General features: G+C 43.1%; 1 protein-coding gene across 2 annotated transcripts in view; it reads left to right on the top strand.

Annotated features, from left to right (window-relative positions):
- The window catches only part of amdhd1 (amidohydrolase domain containing 1), an 11548-nt gene extending 10102 nt beyond the window's left edge, over positions 1–1446 (top strand). Inside the window, exons 9-11 of one of the 2 annotated variants that reach the window (XM_008280867.1) lie at positions 7–90; positions 200–360; positions 1296–1446. In XM_008280867.1, coding sequence (XP_008279089.1) covers positions 7–90; positions 200–360; positions 1296–1401 — 351 coding nt within the window. In that variant the 3' untranslated portion in view covers positions 1402–1446. Of the gene's footprint in view, positions 91–199; positions 361–1295 lie in introns of both variants that reach the window. The other variant, XM_008280866.1, reaches the window with a different exon arrangement.
- The last annotated feature ends 204 nt before the right edge of the window (positions 1447–1650 follow it).

A 1650-nucleotide genomic window follows, 5' to 3' on the forward strand; every position in this document is an offset into this window, starting at 1 on the left:
CCCCAGCCACGAGCCAGAGACATGCTGGATGCTGGAGTTGTCGTTGCCCTCGGCAGCGACTTCAACCCCAACGCCTACTGCTGCTCCATGGTGAGGACTGGAGGAGTGGAGAGTTTGAAAACCCATCTGTCTTCTCCTGCCTCTGTCATACCAGCCCCCTCTCTGTCTGTCTCTCTCTCTCCTGTGTGTCCTCCTTCAGCCGATAGTCATGCACCTGGCCTGTGTCAACATGAGGATGTCCATGCCTGAGGCTCTGGCTGCGGCCACCATCAACGCAGCCTTCGCCCTCGGGTGCTCCCACACACACGGGTCTCTGGAGGTCAACAAACACGGAGACCTGCTGATCCTCAACACCACGCGGTAAATCAACACAACACATAAAGATGTCAAGCTTTAGCAGGAAGATGTTTATGTTCTGTCCATGTGTTTATGGATCAGTATCAGTAATCTGAAGTGTAAAAGAAACATTTCATGTAGAAGTCAGCTACACTGATTGAGGAACTGCAGCGACAAAGTCATGATCAGTGACTGGAGAACCATGCCTGGTACAAATACCACTACTGCATCTCTTTGTTTTATACTTTCCTCTCTTGCTGGGATTGAAATAAACCTTAAATGACCTGAACCTGAAGCTAACAACTGGTGAGCTGTAGATGTTACCTTTGATCACCTGCCTGTTTGGTTCCATTGATTTATGCTTTGCTCTCGAGCAGAAAACAGTAAAAATAAAATATTAAAACTCATGAGGGAGGCTCTGAATGTCAACAAGGATGCTGCCAATTTTGTGTTGTTATGGACAAAAACAAGCGTCTTGTGTCATAGAAACAACAGTTTGAGTGTATTTAAAGCTCAGCCGTCGGTTATTTGTCTTGTGACCTTTCAAGTATGGAAAGAACTTGTGTTTTCAGAAAACACGCGATAAATATTGAACAGATGAAAGCTGACATTTTCCTTTAATCACATTTAATCTAATTCATTGCTGGCCTTTTGTAGCTGCTTTTGGCTGCAAAGCTTTTTATACTACTGGATGATTTCATGTTTAAAAACCATAATTTTAGCAGCCAGGTTGAATGAGGACACATCCTGAGTGATTTCTGATCAGAAACACTGAACACTACACACTTTGTAAGATGTTTTGTTGAATAAAAATGTGATGGAGTTCACTCAGTGTTTGCTGAATGTAAGCTTTAACCAATGCGACATGCTTGTAGCGTGTAGTTAACGGTTTCTAAATGCATATTATGTGCTTTTATAAAAACATTCATGTGTAAAACAGATCCTGTGTTTAACTGCAGATGGGAGCATCTGATTTACCAGCTGGGAGGACATCAGGAGATCATCCGTTACGTCATCATCAAAGGGAACGTTGTCCATGATAACGACAAAACCGTGGACTTGTAATTACATAAGAACTCCCTGCTGATTCAGGTGAGTGACTGATTACTGCAGCACATATTCAGCTCAGATTTCATAGGAATACATCTCTGATAAAAAAAAAGGGAAACCGGTGAGCTGGCTTGGCTCAGTCCTCTTCTTGGCAGCTCTGCTGGCAGAGTGTGTGAAGTGGGAGCTTGAAAACATTCAGAGCTGTGGTAGAAAATATATGCCTCTTTGTTAAAGCCTGAAGGTAAGCATTATTTAGGAATCATA

Source organism: Stegastes partitus, unplaced genomic scaffold, assembly GCF_000690725.1.
Source record: "Stegastes partitus isolate 25-593 unplaced genomic scaffold, Stegastes_partitus-1.0.2 Scaffold212, whole genome shotgun sequence".
NCBI lineage: Eukaryota > Metazoa > Chordata > Actinopteri > Pomacentridae > Stegastes > Stegastes partitus.